The 27,653-nt window shown below is 34.5% G+C and overlaps 1 protein-coding gene across 5 annotated transcripts in view; it reads right to left on the reverse strand.

The window, feature by feature from the left end:
• LOC149775862 (unconventional myosin-Ic-like) overlaps window positions 1-27,653 on the reverse strand; it is a 168,997-nt gene that overhangs the window by 61,088 nt on the left and 80,256 nt on the right. For all 5 annotated transcript variants that reach the window (XR_016416624.1, XM_089944487.1, XM_089944485.1 and 2 more), the window contains 8 exons: window positions 18,696-18,833; window positions 17,825-17,920; window positions 14,752-14,832; window positions 12,111-12,216; window positions 8,025-8,142; window positions 7,662-7,775; window positions 3,057-3,133; window positions 2,202-2,270 (listed from right to left, as the gene is read on the reverse strand). Coding sequence is in view for 4 of the 5 variants with exons in the window: in XM_089944487.1 (XP_089800613.1) it covers window positions 2,202-2,270; window positions 3,057-3,133; window positions 7,662-7,775; window positions 8,025-8,142; window positions 12,111-12,216; window positions 14,752-14,832; window positions 17,825-17,920; window positions 18,696-18,833 (799 nt within the window). In the remaining variant the exon portion in view is untranslated. The remainder of the gene's footprint in view (window positions 1-2,201; window positions 2,271-3,056; window positions 3,134-7,661; window positions 7,776-8,024; window positions 8,143-12,110; window positions 12,217-14,751; window positions 14,833-17,824; window positions 17,921-18,695; window positions 18,834-27,653) is intronic.

Consider the following 27,653-nt stretch of genomic DNA (forward strand, 5'->3'; position numbering starts at 1 on the left):
TTATAATACAGATGACAATCCATGTTTGCATAACCTATTAATGAGAAAGATTTACTGGAAGCAGAAATTCCCATATTTACTGTAATGTATCTGTGAAGGGATGCAGAAATTCCCATATTTACCATAATGTATCTGTGAAGGGATGCAGAAATTCCCATATTTACTGTAATGTATCTGTGAAGGGATGCAGAAATTCCCATATTTACTGTAATGTATCTGTGAAGGGATGCAGAAATTCCCATATTTACTGTAATGTATCTGTGAAGGGATGCAGAAATTCCCATATTTACTGTATTGTATCTGTGAATGGATGCAGAAATTCCCATATTTACTGTAATGTATCTGTGAATGGATGCAGAAATTCCCATATTTACTATTATATAATGTATCTGTGGATGAACGCAGAAATTCCCATATTTACTGTAATGTATCTGTGAACGGATGCAGAAATTCCCATATTTACTATTATATAATGTATTTGTGGATGAATGCAGAAATTCCCATATTTACTGTAATGTATCTGTGAATGGATGCAGAAATTCCCATATTTACTGTAATGTATCTGTGAATGGATGCAGAAATTCCCATATTTACTGTAATGTATCTGAGAATGGATGCAGAAATTCCCATATTTACTTTAATGTATCTGTGAATGGATGCAGAAATTCCCATATTTACTTTAATGTATCTGTGAATGGATGCAGAAATTCCCATATTTACTGTAATGTATCTGAGAATGGATGCAGAAATTCCCATATTTACTGTATTGTATCTGTGAATGGATGCAGAAATTCCCATATTTACTGTAATGTATCTGTGAATGGATGCAGAAATTCCCATATTTACTATTATATAATGTATCTGTGAATGAATGCAGAAATACCCATATTTACTGTAATGTATCTGTGAATGGATGCAGAAATTCCCATATTTACTATTATATAATGTATCTGTGGATGAATGCAGAAATACCCATATTTACTGTAATGTTTATGTGAATGGATGCAGAAATTCCCATATTTACTGTAATGTATCTGAGAATGGATGCAGAAATTCTCATATTTACTATAATGTATCTGTGGATGAATGCAGAAATTCCCATATTTACTGTAATGTATCTGTAAAGGGATGCAGAAATTCCCATATTGACAATAATGTATTTGTGAATGGATGTAGAAATTCCCATATTTACTGTAATGTATATGCAAATGGATATTTGCAGTATTCAATTAGGAACAGTGACCACAGAATATGTAAACAAATTTCATTTTGAGCCAGAATTGTACCACATGTTTACTGGATATTAAGCTTCTGTCAGTTTGGAAACTGTTTTATGTCCACATTCTTCTGTGAACAGAGTTGAGTTTATTTATATCTTTAAGTTAACATTTAAACCACACTTGTATATAGGGTGAATTCCATGTTACAACTATACTGCCCCCCTCCACCACCCCACAGAACTACTATCAGCTGAGCAATAGCCTCTGTTTTACTTGCTGTTTTCTTGTCCTGGGGTTTCAGCCATTTTTCATGTTATGATGTTATACACAACATAACAAGCCTCTGTGGGGGGGGGGGTAAATTGGCCATGTTCAGACAGATTCCATTTTGCCATCAATTTCTATACGAGTCAAATATAACATAGGCCACCAAAATGTTCTCTGAAAACATTTACAGAAAGTGGGGTTAAAATAGTTTTCTCACGATTACAGCCTATCAGTAAAAAGAACACTGCACAGTAATTTCATGGGTTTATTTGGACCAATCAGAATCACATAAAGTGATATGTTAACATGTTATAATATCAAAATATTAAAAGTCACACACTATATGCAAAGTGTACTAAGAGTACTGACTATGTGATAATGTGATATACTCTATAACTCCCATACACTGTGTTATAATGAGGGAATACTGTATATCAATATAAGGCAGTGTCACTGCAATGTGACATACTCTAAGACTCCCATGGACAGTATTATAATGTGGGATTACTGTATAAACTATTATCTGCAAATACAGTACAGCCTGTCTTGAAAGACCAACCCTTCTGCCAAAGCATAATGGCCTTTCAAGACAGGTGGTATCTCATGACAGGTTGTAACAATATTATCAATAAATATGTGCTTAGAGGACATGGTCTCAAGACAGGTGGTCTCTCAAGACAGGTTTTACTGTAACATAAAGATCGCAAAACCTACCTGACCCTCTCATCCTGAGATATATTTTCCTCTGCCTGTAACACTTGAACTTTGCCTGAATTGTAGCAGCTGGAGAAAAACAAAATATGGTAAATTTACCTAAATGTTTTGTGGATTTGCATTAAATTGAGGGTTTCTTTCATTACTTTAAATTAGTAGCTATCAGAGTGAGGGATGAGGGAATCTGTTTCTTATTTTCTTCATTAGCTTATCTTTTTTACTTGGTCTTTAAAATTTGTTATTTCAAAGCAAAATTAAAATCCATGAAATCTGCATCCCATAATTTAATGGAATCTCCCCATCTGTTATAAATAAACTAGTTAGAAATTTTTATGGAAAATCAAATAATTGTTCACATTAGTAAAAATATTTTTCATGTGCTGCTAATTTTTAAGTTTTGCAAGCATAAAATACTTTCCATATAAATATAAACATAAACATTGTGTCTCACAATGTGCTATGAAGTGTTCCTAATGTTACTGACTTGTAAAAACTTGAACATTTACAATGTGATATGATGTGTTTCTACCATTACTGACACATACAAACTCGAACGCTTACAATGTGCTATGCTGTGTTCCTACCATTACTGACACATAAACACTTGAACACTTACAATGTGCTATGATGTGTTCCTACCATTACTGACACATACAAAGTTGAACACTTACAATGTGATATGATGTGTTCATACTGCTCATGACTTGTAAAAAAATTAATGCAGAACTTTAAAACAGAATCCTAAAGTTAAGACAGTTGTCACTTACAGCAGAAAATGTGATACATGTAACTGTGTCTTCCAACTGAATCATGCAGACTTGGAATTAAAAAGGACAAAGAAAAAACACTACATACCTAGTTCATGCTTCCTTAATTGGAAAGCATCCTCTGTGGCAAAAAGCACCCTGGGAAACCTTATGAACAATTTTGTCCTGTACAGATGGAGAGAAGAAAACACAAATTAAGCTAAACTGATTTTTTAATGCAGGTAGAACTGCTGATGAAAATAGAATTATATTCTAAAGCAGTTTCTTTGGCTCACCAAAGTAAATCTCCATGCTTTTTTGCATGTCAACTGCAACCCCACCAAATTGTCATGTGATGTCCACCTACTACTAGTACATGTACAAAGATAGGTCATCAAAAAATTCAAAATGGCATTGCAACTGCCCTTCTGAATACCATATGTACTTGCTTAAAAGTTGAGTCCAACTGCTAGCTGCACAGACCCAGATCTGTCATTGCACAATGCACTTCAGGTCTGGGTCTAGGCAGTTTATTAGGTGTAGTCAGTAGAACAAACAACATAGAGCCTGATCTCTGGAACATTATGTGATGGCAGATTTGGGACTATGTTGTCTGCAGATAGATTTGACTTGTATGCAAGTATATATGGTATTTATATTTTACTTTGACCAGTTCCTGAAGGAGAGGAGGGGGGCAAACCAAATTAACATACTGCTTTCAAAGATGGTCACAAAATGAGAAACAATAAAGTTGGTGAATTTCCACCAAGAACTTGAAGAGATGTGGTGATGGACAAATGGAAGGACAGAGAAATAGACAGACAGACAGGCAGAGGGTATCACATTATCTCCTGATAAATCACAGAGATAAACATGTGATGCTTATCCTCTTCATTTTGATTCAAACATCATCCATGTAAAAAACGACTTCCCATTATTTTATGATACATGAATGTAGAACATTCAACTGAATGGCAAACAATATCAAATTGCATGTATTTATTGGGATACATGGGCAATGATATCCAATTGCATGTATTGATTATGATACACTGGAATAGGATATCCAATTATTCATATTGATTATCATACATGAACTTCTTTGTATTGATTATGATACATGGACATGATATCCAAGTACTTGTATTAATTATAATACATGGGCAAAGGATATCCATATGCATATAGTAATTATGATATATGAACATATGATATTCAATTGCTTGTATTGATTAGGATACATGGACATAGGATATCAAATTGCATGTATTGATTTAGGATACATGGGCATAGAATATTCAATTGCTTGTATTTATTATGATACATGGGCACAGGATATCCATTTGCATGTAGTAATTATGATACATGAACATATGATATCCAATTGCAGGTATTGATTATGATACATGAGCATAGGATATCCAATTGCATGTATTGATTAGGATGAATGGGCACAGGATATCCATTTGCATGTAGTAATTATGATACATGAACATATGATATCCAATTGCATGTATTGATTATGATACATGGACATAGGATATTCAATTGCTTGTATTGATTATGATACATGGGAATAGGATATCCAATTGCACATATAGATTAAGATACATGTACACAGAATATCCAACTGATTGCATTGATTATGATACATGGACATAAGATATCCAATTACATGTACTGATTATGATACATGGACATAGGATATCCAATTGCATGTATTGATTATGATACATAGAGATAGGATATCCAATTGCATGTATTGATTAGGATACACGGGTGTAGGTTATTCAAGTGCTTGTATTGATTAGGATCCATGGACATAGGATATCCATTTGCTCATATTGATTAGGATACATGGGCATAGGATATCCAACTGCATGTATTGATTAGGATACATGGGCACAGGATATCCAATTGCTTGCATTGATTATGATACATGGGCATAGGATATTCAATTGAATGTATTGATTAGGATACATGGGCATAGGATATCCAATTGAATGTATTGATTAGGATACATGGGCACATGATATTCAAATGCATGTACTGATTATGATATATGGGCATAGGATATCCAATTGCATGTATTGATTATAATACATGGGTACAGGATATTCAATTGCTTGCATTGATTATGATACATGGGCATAGGATATTCAATTGCATGTATTGAGTATGATACATGGGCATAGGATATCCAATTGAATGTATTGATTAGGATACATGGGCACATGATATTCAAATGCATGTACTGATTATGATATATGGGCACAGGATATCCTTTTGCATGTATTGATTTAGGATACATGGACATAGGATATTCAACTGCATGTATTGATTATGATACATGGACATAGGATATCCAATTGCTTGTATTGATTAGGATACATGGGCATAGTATATCCTTTTGCATGTACTGATTTAGGATACATGGACATATGATATTCAATTGCATGTATTGATTATGATACATGGACATAGGATATCCAATTGCTTGTATTGATTATGATACATGGAAATAAGATATCCAATTACATGTATTGATTATGATAGATGGACGTAGGATATCCAATTGCATTTATTGATTTAGGATACATGAACATAAGATATTCAATTGCATGTATTGTTTATGATACATGGGCATAGGATATCCATTTGCATGTATTGATTAGGATACATAGGCATAGGATATCCAATTGCATGTACTGATTTAGGATACATGGACATAGGATATTCAATTGATTGTATCGATTAGGATACATGGGCATAGGATATTCAATTGCTTGTATTGATTATGATACATGGGCACAGGATATTCAATTGATTGTATTGATTAGGATATATAGGCATAGGATATCCAATTGCATGTATTGATTTAGGATACATGGACATAGGATATTCAGTTGCTTGTATTGATTATGATACATGGGCATAGGATATTCAGTTGCTTGTTTTGATTATGATACATGGACATATCATATATGGACATGATCTTAAATCAGTTTTAAAAAAGGCACCTGTCCAAAAATACATTGACACTCATGCAAAACTGGTCCTGATGGACCTTATCATAATATATTGCAAAGTTGTTACTTCAGTCCCCAAAAATCATTTGAAATAACAAATACTTGAAGAATTTCACAACGTTCATTGTCACATCAGCTTGTTTTCTCCAATAATATTAGTGATGAAATTACTACATGTACATGACTATGTTCACACTGTAATTTAGTCACAATAATGTGTCAATTTTTGCAGCAAAAATTATATTACACTTCCTCTTTTCAGAAAAATCTATAAAATAAAACACCCAAATACATCAACTACATACAAATAATCACATAAATTCACTTGTCTCTTCCCTCAACTGGACACCACCTGTTGATATTGATAGTGTCAGCCTTGCTCTTTTTGCAGCCTGGGCAAAGATTTCCTTTGCTTTCCTTTTTGTCACCAATAATGTTTTTTGGCTTCCTATTTTTGCAACATTTTTTTGTTCTTCCTTTCCAGCATGTCTAGCACTGGTTGTAATTTGTGCTTCTGATGTTCAGTGCCAATATCTCTGTATGAAGCTTCTTTTGGAAGATCTGGCTACTGCTCCAAACTCTAACAACCACAATTAGTGTAATTTAAATCTTTCTTGAAAAGATCACAAAATGCCAGACCTTTGAGGTTCAGTTTTCTTATGAACTGTCCAACTACATTTCCACTGACCTTCTGCTTCAGCCATTTCCATTTCCAGACATTTTTCAAACCTTTATCCAAACTTTTTTTGTGCCCTATTCTCCCTTGAAAACTTGAGATGCCATGTTCATTTCCATTAGTTTCCATTATAGGAAGATTCACTTGATCAGTAGAAACTTTTGACCAATCAGAATACTCTTTACAATGATTATGTGTTAAATAATATAAAGAATGAATACTTTACAAGGATCATTGTGGAATGGGACCAGACAGACAGTTTCTTAAAAACTGGACTGGAGATATAAAAAAATGGCTACATCGAGAATCTGATTTTCTCATCAGGATTAATGAAGAATTCTGCTTTAAAACAGAAGATTATTGTCTGGATATCCATTGATATGTATTGATTATGATACACGGACACAGGACATCCAACTGCATTGGTTCTTCTACTTTTGAATTTTGCACAGTGTTATGCAGATTTTCATGGTGTCAATTACTCATTCAATACAAGAATTTCTGTATCAATTATTTCAATAATGAGGGGCCCCGGGTGGCTGAGTGCTCTAAGGTGCTCACTTTACAAATCACTCATACATCTCACCTATGTTCACATTAGTTCAAGTGTCAACTCGACCAATGTAGTTATGTCACAAAGCTTGCCAGTAGCTTCCTGTAGGTCAGTGGTTCTTCCCAGCATTTTCCAGGGTTCTTCCTCCACCAAATATACTTGCCCATTATGTATAGCCCATCCTATACTGAAAAATGGCATGAAACTCCACAAAACCAAACCAATTTCAATAACAAACACAATACAACTTCAGAATGTTCTTAATTTTGTCATTGGTAAATATTAAATGTATTAATAGCAGAGTTCATAGTCCAGCTAAAACAAACGTTTAGCTCCATCTTGAAACTGACTGACAATTAACTGGTCATTTGGGGAAATGTCTGTGATGAAACCCAAGTAAGTTTCTCTGTAAGTAAACCCATAAATTACAGCCATATCTTTGCTCCTGAAACTTACTTGCCCATTTTGAAGTCTTCTGGTTTGTAGTGAAGATGGGTCACAATTTCTCTGACCCCTTCCTTGGGTAAACCTTGGTAACGTGGCCATGTCTTTGGACACAGGCTCTTGTACCTGTATAAATAAACAGGAAATTTTCAATATATTTTTCTACACATCTTTGTTATCTCTTCTCATTTATTTAATTTGTCTGATCAGATATTGCTCTTCATTACAGCTAGTGCCACATACAATCAATCCCTCCCTAACTTCACTGCACTTTGCTGCATTCACCTCTGTGAAGACCTCAATGTTTAAAATTTTAGTCAGAGTTCAAACTTGGGTACAAGATAAATTTTGAGACTACTGGTCAAGAATTATTACCTTTTAAAGAAGACTTCATATGGCCGTCTATAAGCAAAGCCTGCTCGACGGACTCTCAGGTTTTCCATCAACCCAAGGTACTTGATCTGATGCATGACTATCCTCTCATCAAATTGGCCTGGCAAAAATACCCAAAATAAAGCAAGACATTAAATGATGACACAAACATGGCTACTGACTCATCAAACTGGCCTGGTTAAAAAAAACAAAAATTTATTTTAAAAACATATAAAGGCAATAATTCACTCAAAAATGTTTATATACAATGAGCTGACTCTTAAAAATAACCATGTCAAGTGGGGGTGAACTACCTGGTGATTTTTCAAGATTATTTTAATTAAAATTTCAGTTGCCCCTCCTGTGATGTAGGTTACAAGCAAAAATGCATGTAATTTTACAAAACGATCATAATCTTTTGACTCATCTACGTTCTATCCATACCAGAGAAAGAACTCTATGAGGAAATGGAGTTTATTCACATTTGGTTACTACTGTATTATTAACATATGAATGGAAACTGTCTTAAGATCCTTTGTGTAATCTCAACTCTGCAACAGTCTTGGTCACTTTAGCAACAACCAACATTTTGTAAGATGGTAACTGATAAGTCAAAGTTTTAAAAAACATAAGGTTTGAGACTCAAAGCAAAACTGTAAAAGCAATATATGAAAATATTTCAAGTATGATAAATTTATAAACAAGATAATTCCTTTGGAAACTATACATAATTATCAACCAGCGAAACTTCAAAACATCTAGGGTAAAGCAAGTCAGAATAAGTACACTTTTGCAACTAGCCACTGAGAGAACCAAAATCATCTCTGGGACATATCTACCTTCAATGATATCATTTCATCAGCCAACCCTAAAAAGGCCACAGTAGGCTGTCACATTTTATTGTTCAGACCAGTTTTTAGTAATGTGTAACAAAATCTTGTGTACTGTTATTGTCAACTTGGAAAACATGCATTTAAAAAGCTAAGTGTGGTTGGATGCAATGTTTCAACTACAAACTTTTTAAAGTATAATTCAGCCTTAATGATCTCCAAGTAAGTTTCTCAAACAGATACTGGCATTCCAAACGACAAAGAGGTAAATGACTTCGTGCCAGATCTCAACTCAATGTAATCTTAAGTTTATGGGGTTTTTAATGAATGATGTGGTGGCAATCATCTCTCCTATAACAGACAATGCTCCGATTAACATGTCTAATAAATGCAGATTTCGCAATTTCTGCTTTTTGTTCCAAGTACAGGCAAGTATATGAACATTCCATTTTTGCATTTCTATGCATAACACCTGAACCTTTTACATGTCAAATTGTCCCCATCGTCTTCAATGTGTTTTTGTTTGTTAGATCACATTTTCAGACAATGCTATAATGTAAAGGCAAAAGCTTTATCATCTGGACATTTTGCATCAACAAAATTTGTGTGTGTGTCATCTGGATTTTGAACGTAGCTTTAACAATGTTTCAGTCATATCACTATGATGTCTGCATTGTGACAGTTTATAGTGACGTCTAGCACTGGGGCATCATGTTGCAGACATGTAGCATGATGTCCCACCCAGTCACATTATCCTGACACCAGGCCGACCAGTCCTAACACTAACCTCTTAATGCCATCAACAAAATAGGGTTGATTGAAGCATCTGAGATACCTCTATAAAGTTAGTCTGGTTCAATGACCATATTCACTAATAATGAAAATCTGGATTTGGACCAAACCTGGACAAGCTAGTATCTAAATTTCATGGACTTCAATGATCAAATTTTCATATTTCATGACCCGATGATCTGGTTAATAAGAAAGAATATGGTCTGTGACACATTTCATGAAATGTAAAAAATAACACAAAGTAATTGAAGCTTCAGTCACATTTACTCTCTTCTGATTTGTTCCTCTACCTGGGACCAGACTTCAAAAGCACTCCTTTCAACCCTTGCATGGAGTTAAAAACATTTATACAAGCTGGGGATGATGTATCTGTATTGCATGGAGTTAAAAACATTTATACAAGCTGGGGATGGTGTATCTGTATTGCATTAAGTTAAAAAAAAACCATTTATACAAACTGGGGATGGTGTATCTGTATTGCATAGAGTTAAAAACATTGATACAAGAAGCTGGGGATGGTGTATCTGTATTGCAATGAGTTAAAAACATTGATACAAGCTGGGGATGGTGTATCTGTATTGCATGGAGTTAAAAACATTTATACAAGCTGGGGATGGTGTATCTGTATTGCATGGAGTTAAAAAAAAACATTTATACAAGCTGGGGATGGTGTATCTGTATTGCATAGAGTTAAAAACATTGATACAAGAAGCTGGGGATGGTGTATCTGTACTGCAATGAGTTAAAAACATTGATACAAGCTGGGGATGGTGTATCTGTATTGCATGGAGTTAATAACATTTATACAAGCTGGGGATGGTGTATCTGTATTGCAGGGAGTTAAAAAAAAACATTAATACAAGCTGTGGATGGTGTATCTATTGCATGGAATTAAAAAAAAACATTTATACAAGCTGGGGATGGTTTATCTGTATTGCATGGAGTTAAAAACATTTATACAAGCTGGAGATGGTTTATCTGTATTGCATGGAATTAAAAACATTGATACAAGCTGGGGATGGTGTATCTGTATTGCATTAAGTTAAAAAAAAGCCATTTATACAAGCTGGGGATGGTGTATCTGTATTGCATGGAATTAAAAACATTGATACAAGCTGGGGATGGTGTATCTGTATTGCATTAAGTTAAAAAAAAACCATTTATACAAGCTGGGGATGGTGTATCTGTATTGCATGGAATTAAAAACATTTATACAAGCTGGGGATGGTGTATCTGTATTGCATGGAATTAAAAACATTTATACAAGCTGGGGATGGTGTATCTGTATTGCATTAAGTTAAAAAAAAAACATTTATACAAGCTGGGGATGGTGTATCTGTATTGCATGGAGTTAAAATCATTTATACAAACTGGGGATGGTGTATCTGTATTGCATGGAGTTAAAAACATTGATACAAGCTGGGGATGGTATACCTGTATTGCATGGAGTCAAAATCATTTATACAAACTGGGGATGGTGTATCTGTATTGCATGGAGTTAAAAAACATTGATACAAGCTGGGGATGGTGTATTTGTATATTACTGATCTATATTTCTGGCTGATATTATTGTCATGTCGAACATGATGACATTACATCATGATGGCTATGCATAATAACATGACTTACAAAAATGCAAATGATACAGACCAGGACTTGGTACTGTGTACTATGCCAGAAGATCAAAGCCTCTGCTATTTACTTTAGATCAAAAGTAAAAGAGCCAATGTAGACCCGGCCCATGTTCTCAAAACATTTTGTGCAAGAAAGTCAAGCTCAATGCCCCAACATCAGACATGATACTTAGGATGAATCTCATTTGGAACATCCTCACCTCTGTCCAATGAGAGCCAAATAACTTCAACTGACTCTGAGAGAAACATGGTGTAAAATGTAGTAATACTTCTCAAACTGGTAAGGATTTTTGACAGACCAACATCCAGCTAGTTGTGCAAAGAACAGATTGAGCCTAATATCATGATAGGTGTTGAAAATAATATTTGATGACATTTCAACGTTCAATGAAATACCTGCAGATTTAATTTAAATGCTATTCCTGCAACTCTGTAATGAAAACATTTATAGAAATCATTCAGTTTCAAATGTTTGCAACTGCTTGCATTGCCATTAATTATGACTATTCATTGAGACATTATAAAATTATTATCGTGACATATTAACAACCACTAGCATAATGGCCATTATTTTTTTCTAGCTCGCAATGAAAAAGACAAAGGATGTTCCATTTATTATACATCTCTGTTACTGAAATTGGACAGTCCAAAAGAGGGGCGTAAGTAAAGATGAGTTCTGTAATTCCAGTTTTATTGAGTTTTAAAATTTTGATGTTTAATGAGTTTCAAAAATTGAGTTTCAAAGCATGAGCTTGCCTTTTTAGCTAAAACAGTTTTAAATACGGGGACTCATCTGCTGACATGGTTAGGTATTAAATAGGGCAACTACTGACCTGCTCTCTTGAAGTCATTTGGTTTGATGCACCTTACATATGAGGGTTCCTTGGACACAAGAATCTCCATCAATCTGGTAAGGCTTGCTTTAAACTGGGTACCAGCCTGGAATGTAAGTGAAACTGGAATTAAAATCACCAAAGAATTGACAAGACTAGCACTGTTATGAGGAATTTATAAACAAAAGGAACATATGACTTCAATTTGTCTCTCATTATGCTAGCTTACCATTTGACTTGTGTATGTATGTTTGTATCAAAACCCTCTGCAAAAAGTCTTAAGGCTTTTCCAGTAAAACATACCTGGGACCTTACCTGAAGACACTTTAAATGTAGAATACTCACCCATAGAAGCAATTTAAAATCTTGTTATGTTTTTAATATTAACTTGGTGAATAAGTCGAGTAAAATAGCCATTCTGGGTAACATGTATGTTTAAATGGAACAGCCTTCCCTGGGTATTATGTATGTTTAAATGGAACAGCCTTCCCTGGGTATTATATATGTTTAAATGGAACAATCTTCCTTGTGTATCCTATGTTTAAATAGAACAGCCTTCCTAAAGTACCATGTATGTTTAAATGGAACAGCCTTCCCTGGGTACCATGTATGTTTAAATGGAACAACCATATTGAGGTCTGGATCATTTTCTGTAAAAAAATTCAAATAAATGGGAATGATAACAGTATAGCTTAGTGAACAATGCTTATCTCAAGCCATTAATAATCAAAAACCTGTTTTCCAAAGAAAATGGCTCATCAGTGTTCAAAACACATGGCAGCCAATAGCAGACTAGTTACCTGTTGTATGCTTTAGCTACTTGGTAGAAATCTGAGAGTTGTCTTTTGCTGCCATACAAGAATATGACAGAAATATGCATGATGATGGGGACAATATTAACAGATGGCTCTATATCCAACGTAATTTGTGATGCAAACAAAGGTCAATATTGATGTTTATTACAAATAACAGTAGTCTGCTGATACTCTGGGTAATTCTTACAATTTCAAGTGAGGTGCTTTCAGACTGATAAAAAAAATTACTTGTGAAGACATTTTCCTACTAGGTTTTCAAGCAGGTGTTGAATATTTGCCACTTCATTTTGTTTCCTTAATTCTTAGCTTGCGTTTTTGGGGCAGATAATAGATCATGCAAGTATTTCACAGAAGGCTGTGTTCCACAAAATAATCTAGAAATAACATCATAATTTGCATTGTTGGCTGTCCACATTTTCCCAATTGGTTCTTAAAATAATGTAAAGTTGACAACTTTCATGTAATAAATGTATATAAATATCACTTATTTAAATCCTAAATGTGTATATTTATTTAGCTATCCACAACATATACATGTAACATAATATTGGTCAGTGATTATGTTTCTATTTTCTCATGCATAGAACTTGTTTACTTAAGATCGACAGGTCACCCCATTGCCCTCATTGACATATTCATATAACTATGCAGAACAGCATTCTGAGCAACAATGGCATGTGGCTCAAGATGCTCGTTGTGCATTACTTAGGATACCTAACAATTATGACCTTTTTCTTGATTTTTTTCCTTTTTCTATGATCGGCATATATAGCTAGATTCTACTTAAATAATTATTCAGATTTTCATAAAAGAGTACAAATTCTGGTGACCTTTATATAGAGTGAGAAGCAATAATAATACCTGATGAATAATACCGTGTTTTGAATCTGTTAACTAAATTGCAAAAGTGCAGGGTTATATTAATTTAATTGGAAAAACCTGAGTGAGAAAAATAATCTATATTGGTGTCTGTACCAAGACAAGGAAATCCCAATCATGAGGTCATATTATTGGTCTCCCCATGAGGCTATGCTGTTGTTGTTGTTGTGGGGTTTAACGCCATTTTTCAGCACAAGATAGGCTATGCATGGCGGCCAGTATTAATGGTGGAGGAAGAACCCAGAAAAACCCCAAGAAGAACCACTGACCCACGAGAAGCTACTGGCAAGCTTTCTCACGTACCCACATTGGCCAAATCCTAGACTTGAACCCAAGCAGACAGAGGTAAGATGGCAGTGATCCATAATGGAGAGCGCTTTAGACCTTTCGGCCACTTGGGGACCCTGAGGCTATGCTGAGTGGGGAGAAAAATAATGAAACCCCTTGACTGAGATTTCCTTGTCTTGGTAACAACCCCAACATAGATTTTCTTAATCCTGTGTGACATAGCCTATCCCACTATCTGATGTTAAGTCATTATGTTTATGACAGCTTTAAACAATTTTTATAGTATACAGTACAAACACCTATTCCAGTTCTATGCGAACTAAACATTTTTGAAAGATGTTCTGCACTTGTATGGCTACTTTCTGAATTGATAATATGTCCTTTTTTACAACTATAATAAAGTCTAGTCTCCTATATTCTTGTTGTCTACTTCCATTTATCCAATAATCATTTTTATACAATGCCACAAATGTGGCAATGATTTGTCACTGTTATATAAATTAGAGAACATGAAATAATTTTAAAAATCTTAACTCCTGCCAACAAGATCTGACCTTGAGAATTTGATTTCCTTACTCTCTGCCTCATTTTCACCCCCAACACCCCCAACACACACAAACACACATTCACACGCCTGTGACTGAGTCTGTTGGTTTTACCGTATCAGGCCGTTTCTTGCTGTCAAGCTCTTTCACTGGAAAACACTGGGAAGTGATGATATTCTTGGTTGTGCTCATTGCCTGGAAAAAGATAAAACCAATAATTTTGAGCCAATAATAATAATGCATTAGGTAAATTATTTTTAATTAAAAATCTAGAGTTGACATTTAGAAACAGTGCTGACAACAGCAGCAATAACCACCATGATGACAATGATGATGATGAAAAAGGCAGCATGAAAAGAACTAGAACCAATCAATCAATCACTCAACCCAACTAAAGCTGATTTTATTTCAACCTCATGAAGGAGGTTGTAATGCATCCAAATACGTGTAGTTCAAGTACAGAGATATCAAGTTTTTTTATATAGAAAAAAGAATATAACCATTTGCTGTATGGCTGGATTGCAAAGCTTATATTGCAACACCTTATAATACTCTTCCTAACACATTTACATATGAAGTTACATAACCACGTTGACAACAGGTATGAAAACCTAAGCTAAAGACAACATTTAAGTCAGTTCAATGGAGTGTAATTCTCACCATGAATCGATTTACATAATTCTGCTGGCAAAATATCTGAAGAAAATTAGCCTAACACACACTGATTATGATGTTCACGTCAGACAAATGGGCCAATAAGATCATCAAACAGATCTTTCTGATATTGGCTGTAATCCCCATCCTCTCTCACTGACATAAAAAGGATCTTTTATATATAAATCAGAGTGTAATCTCCTATTATACAGCTCACTTTTTGTAGTTTTAGCAGTCTTCAGCAGCCATTGTAAACATTAATTATAATGTGGAAAATAAATTCGGACTAAAGTGATACTGACAATGAAATGTCAACCCCTTTTGTCACTAATAGTTTTGAGTAACGTTTTATCTCAACATTTTAACTTTTTATCTTTTACAAATTTAAAACTACCTAGTACTGAACTGATATTGTTAAACCATACAAACACACACAGTAATAGGGCATAAAAAATAGGGCATAAAAGATACAGTTAATGAAAAATAGCATTCTTTTCCATGGTACCAATGTGGATGTAGTATAATGAGTTAGGTTTTCTCATTTAAAAATATCAATCCCCCCCAAAAAAATATTTTACAACGTGAAATTTTGCGGTTTTGAGTTAATTTGGAGTGAAAGCAGAGATGCTTTCAAAATTTTCTGATGAGGGGGAGGTCCTCCACACCTATCTCTAGATGGGGGAACCATAGGTAGGGATCAGGGGGAGGGGGAGACAATGGTGAAAGACAGCTGAGTAGTGACAATATATTGTAAGGTATATGTATTCCAAATTTTAAACAATTATTTAATGACTTTGTATCATGTCTTTGAAATTAATATGTAAGTTATCCACATATTCAGATACTTAAACTAGCATTAATTCCGTTTCAAGAAATGAATCTCCTCTCAGAAATATTATTATTATTGTTATTGTTATTATTAAATAAAAGTAGAACCAGTGCAATTTTGCAGTCTGAATAGATTGAGGAACTAGGCTTCAGGATATCCAACTATAATTTTCCACAATTTGTGCATATCATTCCTAAGATATTTATGTCCAAGGATATGACTTTTTAAAGATCTAAATGAAAAGGTACCAGATATTCGGTATCTACTGCTGTCTGTACTATGTTCCATGAGCATCAAACCACCAGGCATTTCCCCATCCCAAGTTACATCCTTAACAGATGATCTTTCCATGCCCCCAACTTTCCTAAAGATATCAGTTGTCTTTTCTTTTGATATTACTCACTGCTCGTGCACTTAACATAATTCCCTAGTGATTGATTCATGGAACAATTTGCTATACCCTCTAGCAAAAAATTCATTTGGAAACCTTTGATATGACATCAGACAGTGATCATAAAGGTACATTTATTCAAGCAATAACCTCCATTAGTATTAGACTGATTGAGATCAAGGTGAAAAGATGAAGATCTGATCAACATTAATAGCAAATTTTCAAAAAATGTGCACTGGGTACAACAAAAACTATGGGAAGTGCAGTAATTTGAGTGCTCTTTGCCCAAATGGGTTTTAAAAGTTGTATGATTACCTTAATTATCCACTACAGCTCAAGCTGCATGTGTGTGTATATATATATATATATATATATATATATATATATATATATATATATATATATATATATATATATATATATATATATACATATATATATATATATATATATACACACACACACACATATATATATATATATATATATATATATATATATATATATATATATATATATATATATATATATATATATATATATATATATATATATATATTCTGATGATTCTAGTATGAACAGCTTTTGTGAAATAAATGTAAAAGCAGCATCTGATCCAAAGTCAATGACGCATCAAAAATTGGTCAAAGTGACCTACTTTAAAGTTGTGGATGTAGTATATGTATGTACAAAGTTATCCCTCTCAGTCCCCTCCACATGGGATTTGTACTATAAAATCCACACCTAATTGTCACCTAGAACATATGAATAAACAATAGTCGACATTATGTGAGGCTGTACTATTGTTTTATTCTTAAAGGTGAGAAACAAATTTAAAGAAAACTCTCAAATTTGTCTTGCTACACATTTCTTATGTTTTAGCTTTCTTTGTACAAAACATTCCCACATTTCATCCCACATTATGTAACATTATGTAAATACTTTTACCAGTTCTCAGTTGGTTGCTCTCCAACTGGCTGTAGGCACAATGTATTTAGACAATTAGATGTAGGCACAATGTATTTTGATGCAAAGTATCATACGTACTCAATAAGTTTAGTCCAACTGTATTAGGCACAGAGGCAGATCTGCCACTGCCAAGGTATCTGCAATTTGCTAAGAGTAATCAGAAGTGAAAAGAACACATTCCCTGATCAGCCGATGCAACAGCATATAAGTGACAATGTTGTTTACAGTTGAAAATGACTTATACATGAGTAAATAAATCAAGGCTGACTGACAAGTTGGGAAGATCTATTCACAGGCCAGAGTTGCTCTGCAATCACAGATATAGCCTCATTATTAATCCTTACCTCTTTCAGATCCCTGAAAAGAAGATCGTTGTTTTTGTCCAGGAAACCTTTAATGTTGTATGTCACATCCCCTGCATAATGCTTCATACGGAACTCCTGTAGTGGACATAAAAAATTTTTTATTTTAATCCCTTTCCATCAGGAAAAGCATTGATGATTTCAGTTTTCATAAAATGGTTATCTCCCTTTAAAATGGGAGGGGGATAAAATTATAGTAGATACTAAAACAAAGGATGTCACTGACATAGGTCAACAAGAATAACCGGTCCATTATATTTTGCACCAAGTAAGCATAATCCATAAAGAGAGGAGAACAACACATTATTAAGTGAAAAACAGCAATGATTATGCCAAAAGTGTAATGTTGACAATTTAAGATAAAGGTATAGTGTTATGCATACACAGTGTATGCTGGATGAGCTGGAGTTAATGTACACAGACCAAGCAAGCTAGATGCATGCACACCAAGCAGTCTACTTAAATAACCAACCAAAAGGTCCAACAGATGCTGATGTTGACCCACGATATGAAAACAATTTCATGTAATCTGTTTTGGAATAGAAAGAGCAAAAGAAAGGTCAAAGTGAAACTCGGATCACAAATAATATTATGAATCAAGTTTAAACATTTGTATAAATTTATGTGATGATTTCTGATAAACTTTTTTGCTAAATTCATCTAATAAATGTGCAAAAAGGGCTCATACAATTTCTGATGTTTGTCTATCTTTAATGGACTTATTTTTGATTCAAGAGAATTCGGTATGAAAATTTCAAAAAGACTGGTATTTGCCAGTTTGTATGTGTATCACTTAGAAAACTCCCCTTCATCATGGAATAAGCAAAGATTCATATCTGAAAATGACACTTACATCCCTGCCTATGGTTTTGCGTGTTGTGTTATCTGTGGTAGCATGGCTGACAAAGTGCACGTGTTTGCCGATCGTTTTTGTCAACTTTTCCAGGAAGGTTTCATCTGTGGCATCCCCTGGTCTCAGACATTCCTCATCCTGAAAGTGGCGGTATTTTTTATATGATACCAGGTTAAAACAAAAATATATTCAAGCAACACAAATGCCCCACCACAGTTACCTAAAAGTTTAACTGGATGTAGAAAGAAAAACAGTGGTAAGTTAAATTATACTCCCATAAATTCACCTTTCACATTTGTGAAATGATCAAAGAAATTTACTGCAAAGCAAAGAACACCTTTCAATATAGGGCATTATGGATATTCCTGATAAAAATGATTGAATAAATGACCTTTTAAATAAAGGACATGTTTAATCTGGACACTTACTTTGTCCTGATTTTCTGTTCTCATTCAACTGAAACTAAAGCTTATTTAACAAGAAATGTATTCATTCCCTTGACCTATATTTTTTGCATGACCTACATGCAGAATTTAATCAGATGGATGAGAAAAAGTAATGCTACTGTGTCCATTCCATATTCATGATTGAGGAGAAAAAGTAATGCTGCTGTGTCCATTCCATATTCATGATGGAGGAGAAAAAGTAATGCTACTGTGTCCATTCCATATTCATGATGGAGGAGAAAAAGTAATGCTATTGTGTCCATTCCATATTCATGATGGAGGAGAAAAAGTAATGCTACTGTGTCCATCCATTCCATATTCATGATGGAGGAGAAAAAGTAACGCTACTGTGTCCATTCCATATTCATGATGGAGGAGAAAAAGTAATGCTACTGTGTCCATTCCATATTCATGATGGAGGAGAAAAAGTAATGCTACTGTGTCCATTCCATATTCATGATGGAGGAGAAAAAGTAATGCTACTGTGTCCATTCCATATTCATGATGGAGGAGAGAAAGTAATGCTAGTGTCCATCCATTCCATATTCATGATGGAGGAGAAAAAGTAATGCTACCATGTCCATCCATTCCATATTCATGATGGATGAGAAAAAGTAATACTACTGTGTCCATCCATTCCATATTCATGATGGATGAAAAAAAGTAATGCTACTGTGTCCATTCCATATTCATGATGGATGAGAAAAAGTAATATTAATGTGTCCATCCATTCCATATTCATGATGGAGGAGCATCAAAAAATAGTACTGAGCTCTTTCCATAGATTATTTTCATTGGCATCCATTCATTTGTTTGCTTTCATGAACTAAATTTTGAGACAGTACTGTACTAACTTGAAGTATAAGTAAATCTTGATTAAAAAGTCCAGCCATTATCACTAGGGACCATTGTATAATAGTGACAGTACAAATTCATTTAGCATAAAAAATGACCAGTCCATTATGCTGCAACTGGTCCAGCCAGCATCATTTTGGACCAAAACATGATAGTAACAGTAAAAGTCCATGCAGTATCATCAGCAACCACAATAACAGGATGATGTAACATGTCCTGTAAAACACACCTCTATATGAAGTTCACTTGTTTATCACTTTCATCACAGTATACCAAAGTACTATGAGCTCTGGGAGATTCTTGACATAAAATATCTAAGTCTTGTTTAAATCAAACTGCATCTGACAGAATATGTTGAATGTTTCTTGAGCTACAGTTACAAATAATATCCCATGTAAAGATATCAAGTTGATTGTCAGGGGCTATAACTCTTCCAAAATTGAGTAGATAAAATAAAATGTATAAAAGGCTTGCTTATGGTATAACGGTACCAATTGCGCAAGTCCAGGTGGGCGGAGCTTAAGGTGTATGGAACATTGTATTCAGAATTAAAGAACAAAACTAGCTGTGATTGGTGCATTATGTAAGACTTGTGCTTTCTGTTTGGCTTAAAAAAAAGTTGAGCCTCTTGGCAACATGTGAGCTTGTGTTAATTTCTATCTAGATCATATTTTGTATTTTTTATGATTTTTTTAAAATATGGTACACATGACTGAAAATGTGCTTGTTGTGACTAGATAACTCTTACCCCTGTCTAGTTCCAGTAGAGTTATCTCTCTTAAATGCAATGGAGTACCTGGTTATGTCATTGTCAAATTGACAATCTAGCATTGTTCTATATGACAGCGTGTGACATGCATGCCCAAGTAGGACAGAAAGTATATTTATTTCACAAAACATTAGCATTGAGGTATATGGAAAAACAATTGGTACCGTGATACCTAAAGGAAAGAATAGCCTCACAGTGTTTCCATAGAAACGCATACATGTGGGCGGCATTTATGAACTATACTAGTTTGATGTAGGAAAACAAATGTATGCTGAACACTTTTGGTCAAATATTGAAAGTTCTTTAAGAATAAAATGTATGAAATCTTTAGAAAATAGCACAAGATGGCTTTGGATGGGGACTTTTGATAACTATAGCTATGATAGATATAGACTTGTGTTACCTGATGCCTTTATGTATGTGCTGTTACCTCCTAGATTGGAATGCATGCAACAAAATAAGTTATGGAAACATAATATAGTTGATTTTGGCCAAATATTGGCTATTGTACCTGCAAAAGATGAAAAATCATGTGTACAAAAACAACTATCTTGTTCTTGTAAGGCATGCCATAAACCAGGATAGAGAACATTCTAAGTACACTTGTAGATAGATCACTTGTATCATGTGGGATGTTCTGGCATGAATAATTTTTAGGTAATTTATTAAGGATTTGGTATTCCTTCCCATTTTGATTTGAATTGTCCTGCTCTAATTGTCCCTTTTTTTTTACACTCTCCTGCTTTGAAATTGTTCATGTAGTTAGTTCAGTTCTCTTGCATTCCCTTTTGTTGAAGTAGCAGTGAATACCAACAAACAAGAACAGTTTCCTTAAGTCAGCATTTCCCATTGGCACTTATATAAGCCCAATTATAATCTACTATTGACTTTCAATTAATCCTATTTCTTTCTGTCAAGCTGCTCCTGTGGAATTTCCATGTTTGGTCCAACATTACAGAATGATAACCATTTTAGTCACACAGTGCGTATTCATTCCATTCAAATCCACACTGTTCTTGAAACTTTGCATCCCATCGCAAGAATCCAAATTGGCATGAGATGATATCTGCATGGTTATGGAAGGCTGCACTCTACATGCCGGCATTGTAGAAAATATGAACTATGTGATATGAAAGAGCTGCGTCATCTTAGAAATTAAAATTACATGACTCTTGAGGTCTCCACTAAACATAGGAGCCTAAATGTTAGGTTCTCACTTTGTCAGTAATGTATTTTGAGATAATTTAATTGCAATGAAGTTAATACAGGTTGTTGATGAACTCATCTATATTACATGGATAATGTATTCAAGGTTACCACACCTTATGTATATCATTCAGTTATCTCCCTTACACCAGTCATAACATTTCAAGGAAATAAAATCTCACATTTTCAGTGACTGATTATGAAAATAAAGAGAAGATTTGTGAAGTATTATATTAGCCCTCAATCTTGATGCAAATGTAAGTAGAAGCAATTTGATAATTTCTCACAGTAAAGTTTACAAGTTTAAAAACTGATAAGGTATGTTCTGCTTGGCTCTGAGATAAGTTTCTCTCTATCTTATGCCAATTATTATTAAATTCTTATGTAGAAGAAATATACTTTATATGTATCTATATTATCTAAATTATTCACCCTTTTATATTAGATGGAAATGAACACAACTTCACTTGAAATTTGGGTCCTGTAAGGGATGTTATAGCACAGTGGCCTTTGGGCTGTCCTTGGACCTGTTGGGCCCTGCCCCATATATTTGTCCAAGGTAAGGTCATCAAACTTTCACTTCTCATTTTTCGCATTGCTGACTTTGCCACCTTTAATTCCTTTATCATAAGCTACCTCTCCCTTTTAGATAAACACTTTCCTCCTGTTTTTAACTCCATTTGATGTGCTATACTTAGTGTTTATATTTGGCATTTTTCTGTATTTTATTCCCCTAATTTCACCTCCCAATCCAAACATAACCACTTAGAAGCTGCGATTTACTATATTTGGTGACTGACTGGCTTATTGAAACAATTTTATTCACATTACAAAGGAGGAAAGCTTACTATTTGTGTTACAAAGAGGATGGGTAGGTGGACCTTTGTGTGAGGACTGGTGGTTAGTGACCTCTTGTATCTGTAGATAGTGTAAAGTGGTCAAAGCTTATACTTTATAATAAGATTGGGTCATGTCCACCTGTCTCTGATGTTAAGTTCTGCACCTACCAAACAAATATAAATTCCTTTCTTTTAGGTGAATTGTACATTTTGAAGTAGGACAGGTGCATACTATTTGGTACATTGACCTTTGACCTAGTTATTACATAATATGATATAATGTGATTTATCCCATATCACCTATGTGAAGTTCAATAATTGCTGATATGAATAAGATAGAACTCATAGTTGAAAGAATTCATTTTATTTCAAAAGATGATTTTGATGGTGAAGCAAAAGTATGAAAACAATAGTTCAAACAGCTCAATGACATTTCTATACACATTCATATAAGACATAGGTTAGTACCTCATCAAATTGTTTTTCACAAGTGAGACTAAGTATATTTGTTACTTATACAGTCCCGAACTATTTCACAGATTATTGGAAAAATTAAGGTTTGCTATAGGTATAACGGTACCAATTGCGCAAGTCCAGGTGGGCGGAGCTTAAGGTGTATGGAACATTGTATTCAGAATTAAAGAACAAAACTAGCTGTGATTGGTGCATTATGTAAGACTTGTGCTTTCTGTTTGGCTTAAAAAAAAGTTGAGCCTCTTGGCAACATGTGAGCTTGTGTTAATTTCTATCTAGATCATATTTTGTATTTTTTATGATTTTTTTAAAATATGGTACACATGACTGAAAATGTGCTTGTTGTGACTAGATAACTCTTACCCCTGTCTAGTTCCAGTAGAGTTATCTCTCTTAAATGCAATGGAGTACCTGGTTATGTCATTGTCAAATTGACAATCTAGCATTGTTCTATATGACAGCGTGTGACATGCATGCCCAAGTAGGACAGAAAGTATATTTATTTCACAAAACATTAGCATTGAGGTATATGGAAAAACAATTGGTACCGTGATACCTTATAGGTCAGATCCAACTGCATACAATGCAGACTCTGATGTGTTATCACATAATGCATCCCCTGATTAATGTCTATGCTGTTTATTCTACTGACTGCTCCTAACAAACTCTACTGACCCAGATCTGCTGCTACATTATGAAATGGAAGATCTGGATCAATGAAATTTGAAGTTGGATTTCATTACATGGATTTGCTTTAGTGGAGATTATGAATACATCTAAAAACAGGAATATCTCTAGAAAAATTGAATATGAAAACATTTAAAAAGGAACATTTTACATGTAATAGGCACTTCACCAATGAAATAACATCAAATTATGTGCAAGGGTTGCATAGCTTGATGGTTACAAGTGTACAATGGACAGACAGACTAGCAGATGGAGAGATGGAATGGTGATCCCAATAGGGCTCTCACATCTCAATGCCTTAATTAGCATTTAATTTTTGACGAATGCAGTAGTTCATATGCAAATCCCATAGTTTGCATCATTCATTTATTGCAAATTTTCGAGTGAGCTACTGTATTCATCTCATGAACATTCAAAAAGAAAAAAAAATTTAAATCAATATATTTACAGTTTTCCTTATACAATAATAATAAATAATTTCTCTAGAGTCTGCGTTTCAGTAACAAGAACTCTTCGATCAAAACTTTTAATCCTGCATTAGTAACAATTGAAACGGTTGATGCATAGCTGCCAACCTTCCCGGCTCGCAATTAGTGCAAATAGGGATAAAAGGTAGTGAATTTGGACATGAATTAGTGAAAAATACCATGACAATATCTCCATCCAATCTGACCATCAATACTACACTATATCAAGATCGCAATATAAAACTAAAACACTACATATATCAGAAATATATCTGCATTTCAATTTATTACGGTATTCATAAACTTCACCTGTTTTTGTAGTTATTTACTTGAACTTCCTCAACCGCTTGATTGTAAATTTGTTTTCTAAACAGTTCAGACTTCTTGCCTGCTGGTTGATCTTGGTGACTAAAATTGCTGACAAATTTTCTGCAGCTAAAGAGGCCCTAAAGTCTGCCTTATATTTCCTCACTAGAGAAAATACTCTTTCGCTGTCATTGTTGCTGTGAAGAATGCACAGGAGCTGCAGCACTTTTGGTTCTTCCACAGGAAAATATGGAAACGATTTTCGAGTCCGAAAACATTTGTCAGAACAAATGTTTAGCATGGTCTCCAGCTGATACAGGTAGATTGTGTTCAAGAAGAAAACTCACAAATAATGCTTCAGCACTGGTAGCTTGCAGGTCTTCTGCCGATGGCTTAAAATATTCCAAAGCTGAAATCTGTGAATTCTTAATTTTCCCAAATTCTACATGTTTTTTGCAACCTATGTGCTTCCTCACATTGTCTCTGCCACCATGCCCAATACTAAAATTTGTGGCACACTATGTGCAAAAAGCATGACGTATATCAATGTTTAATGGCAGAATGCATGGAAATTTTTGATATATTCCAAATTAAACTTCACTTTTTGAGCAATACATTTTGTTTTCCTTGGAGGTGAAGACATTTTCAAGATCTTATATGTGATGCCTAACGGTAACTCAAATCAGTTTTGGTGACGCATGCGCAGAACAAAATTCCGGTTAGGCCACAGTTTGTCTCAAAAGCATTTGTAAAACTACTCTTATACATATAGATTAAAATAGGCTAAAATACTTGCTACCGGGCAAACTACTAATCGGCTGTAGTTCTAATATTGTGACCAGCAGTACCGGACCGTTTTGGCAACTACCAATATCACGACTAGCGCTTAACAGGAAATCGGTTATTTTATTAAAGATTTAAAATAATTGAGAATTGGAGAATTTGTGAATTTTCGGATTGCGGCATGAATCTGTGAATCTCTCAACAAGTCGTGAAATTCATGCCAAATTCATGAGGGTTGGCTGCTATGTTGATGGTGATTTAATTTATGTGTGTGCATATAAAAAATAGTTGGGTACTCCATCCAGTATCTGGACTCCATAAAATACATGTGGAATAAATGTAAGGCTAGCTGTGACAAGCACTAAAAGCAAACTGGATCACACATTAAAAGCACAGCCAACTGATTTCACAACTTAATGAGCAACAGTTTTGCTGTCCATGAAAATAAGCAGTAAATGTGAGTATGAGGAATGATTCTAGTTGAAATCTATTTATCATTTCCATTTTTTTATTTATATTAACACATTAACCCCTGGAGGTTTTTGTTGTTTCTGCCTGAAATTTGAGTAAGAAACACGTTTTGAAAGCTATTTCTGAATAAATCCTAATAAATCAACTTCCAGGTGATCTTCCAATAACATAATCCTAGTTGTGTTAGAAATATTGTTTTTCATTGGCTATTTGGCTTGCGCATGAGCAGAAGGGTAAAAGTTGGAGCTATCTTTTTTCCTTTTTGCTTAACGGAAACATTATTTTCGTAGAGACCACTCTTTATTCCAAATGCCCATCTTATCCTACTTTTTGCAAAGGTTCATCTGTCTATTTGCAGTTCATACCAGTCTGCCTTAGATCTGAGACCAAACAGTCTAAAATCCAGACACAAAATCGATTTCAACCTGGGGCAAACTTTGGGTGGAAAAAAATCAGGTCCAAAAAATGAGGCTTTTCCTTCTGTATTTTGTAGTGCAACTAGAACTTCCAGATTATTTGGGGTCATTGTAGAGATACATCTGTCTACATTTCTATAATACCACCCACTTTAGTGTATCATACATGACCTTGATGCTACAGAGCTCGGCAGTAGTCTACTACCTCCTGCCACGTAAACTCATCACCAGGAGATAATGTGTTAACAAGGATTTTTTAATTTTTTTAACAAATCGTTGTTGTTGTTGTTGTTGTTGTTGTGGGGTTTAACGCCATTTTTCAGCATACGATAGGCTATATATGGCAGCCAGTATTAATGGTGGAGGAAGAACCCGGGAAAACCCCGGAAAGAACCACCGACCCACGAGAAGCTACTGGCAAGCTTTCTCACATACCCACATTGGCTGAATCTTAGACTCAAACCGACGCAGGCAGAGGTGAGATGACAGTGATCCGTAATGAAGAGTGCTTTAGACCACTCGGCCACTCAAGGCCCCTTTACAAATCATTAAGGAATGGCTAAATTTATAATTTATGTGCAATGTTGATGCACAGGTGATTAAATATGCAAGGAATATTCAAATTTGGTGATGTCATCAAAATACACCCATTAAAACATTAACCCCTGGAGGTTTTTGTCCTTTTCGCCTGAAATTCAAGTAGGAAACACATTTTGAAAGCTATTTCTGAATAAATCCTAATAAATTAACTTCCAGGTGATTTTCCAATAACCTAATGCCTAGTTGTGTTAGAAACATCATTATTCATGGCTATTTGGCTTGCGCATGAGCAAAAGGGTAAAAGTTGGGAGTTTTTTTTTTTTTGCTTAATGGACCCATTATTTTCATATAGAAACCACTCTTTATTCCAAATGCCCATTTTATTCTACCTTTTGCAAAGGTTCATCTGTCTGTTTGCAGTTCATACCAGACTGCCTTAGATCTGAGACCAAAAAGTCTAAAATCCAGACACAAAATTGGATTCCGACCACAATCAAATTTTTGGTGGAAAAAAATCTGGTCCAAACAATGAGGTTTTTCCCTCTGTATTTTGTAGTGCAAATAGAACTTCCAGATTATTTGGTACCATTGTAAAGCTACATCTGTCTACCTTTCTACAATACCACCCACTTTAGTCTATCATACATGACCTGGATGCTACAGAGCTCAGCAGTAGGCTACCAGACTTGCCAACCCTGA

Source organism: Sinohyriopsis cumingii, chromosome 19 (assembly GCF_028554795.1).
Source record: "Sinohyriopsis cumingii isolate HCF-2022 chromosome 19, ASM2855479v2, whole genome shotgun sequence".
NCBI classification, from domain to species: domain Eukaryota; kingdom Metazoa; phylum Mollusca; class Bivalvia; order Unionida; family Unionidae; genus Sinohyriopsis; species Sinohyriopsis cumingii.